General features: G+C 32.0%; 1 protein-coding gene across 1 annotated transcript in view; it reads left to right on the top strand.

The window, feature by feature from the left end:
- Window positions 1-576, top strand: part of LOC106466846 (leukocyte elastase inhibitor-like) — a 2,827-nt gene extending 2,251 nt beyond the window's left edge. The window contains exon 2 of the mRNA XM_013927150.1: window positions 268-576. Coding sequence (XP_013782604.1) covers window positions 268-576 — 309 coding nt within the window. The remainder of the gene's footprint in view (window positions 1-267) is intronic.
- Window positions 577-1,565: the final 989 nt, after the last annotated feature.

Below are 1,565 nucleotides of genomic sequence, written 5' to 3'. Positions count from 1 at the left end.
GCCCCCACGGCTGAAAGGGCGAGCATGTTTGGTGGGACGGGGATAATCTCTTGTGAGCTGGGAAGAGTAAAATACTCTTAACGGGCATTAAATAAAATCAAATGCTGTCTGTAAAACTGTAAATACGAAAAAACTTTTTTCGTGAGGTCAAGCCTCATAGATTAAACATTGTCAATGCATGTCGAGTTTATTTGTATGACTAACAACGTGTGTAATATTACAAAACATTTTGTAAATTTATGCACGTATTAAATTTCAATATTTCAGATGCCACACATCAAAACGGAAGAGAATCACAGAAACATGTTGGCTGAACTCGGAAACATGGGCCTCGGTAGTATTTTCACTCCCGGATATGCAAGCTTGTATGGTATGAGCGATTTCCGCTGGCTTCACATCACCGACATCATCCACAAAGCTTGTGTAGAAATTAAAGGTGTAGACCATTCAACTACAGCAACAACGCAATCTGGTGGCAAGGAAGTAGTTAACATTATACTAGATCGGCCTTTCATGTATTTTATAATGGATAATGTTAGCGGGTTGGTCATTGCTATGGGAAAGTTTTCTAGTTAATAATTTTCACAAACTGTCAAAGTTATTATTAACAATAAAGGAACGAACAAAATATTTTAAAATTAATTCCATTGAATTATCAAAGATTCTATGATGTATACTCACTCGAAAATTTTTTAGCTTGATAAAGAGAAGAAAGTAGGCTGTTCTTTACAAATTCTTCCAGTACAAAGCTCAGCCTCTTATTGTTAGAAATTTGCAATCCTATTGGAGGCATATATCGTATTTTTCGGAATATAAGACGCACCCTTTTTGGGGAAAAAAAGCTACAGTCGCATTTGAAAGATTTTTATTGGACAAAAATTCAATTTGATACTTTAAAAATTAGTATATGTATTGTTCTAAACACAAAAGAGCTCAAAACATCAAAATAAGAATATAGCGTAAATCAAAAAAAGGTTTACTGTTAATTAATTTGGTTCAAAACCTACAAAATCTTCATTGCTTTCACTGTAATTTATTTTTTTATTATTTAGGGAGTTATAAATGGTTATGTTTTTAAAAGAAAAAACTACTATTGTTATGAATAACATATTCAGTTGAACCAAACTATGCATGCCTATTTAAATATATTTACACATGGCTTGTGTATATCGTATATATACATATATATATATATTATTCATACCTTCGGTGAAAAGGACGCAAGCAGATTTTGACATCAAATTTTGGGGTAAAAAGTACGTCTTATACACCGAAAACTACGGTATTATATAATTTTATAATCAGATACTAAAAACCAATAAATATTTATGAAATAAGATTCTCTGACCGTTTCCATTACCAGATGACCCCGGTCATCTTGATTTATCGAGAGATAGTTTATCTCGACACTTGATAGGTTTGAAAGTACAATTCTAATGAGCGTTTTTGCAGAAAAAGTATCGAAAATATCAGCATCGAACAGCAAAGAAAACGGACGGTTAAAGAAACTTAATGCATCAAATAATATTTACTTCAACTTAATGCATAAAATAATATTTACTTCA

This window comes from Limulus polyphemus, unplaced genomic scaffold (assembly GCF_000517525.1).
Source record: "Limulus polyphemus unplaced genomic scaffold, Limulus_polyphemus-2.1.2 Scaffold2396, whole genome shotgun sequence".
Taxonomy (NCBI): Eukaryota; Metazoa; Arthropoda; class Merostomata; order Xiphosura; family Limulidae; genus Limulus; species Limulus polyphemus.
The sequence above is the reverse complement of the archived record's forward strand: the minus strand, read 5'-3'. Positions and strand labels throughout refer to the sequence as shown.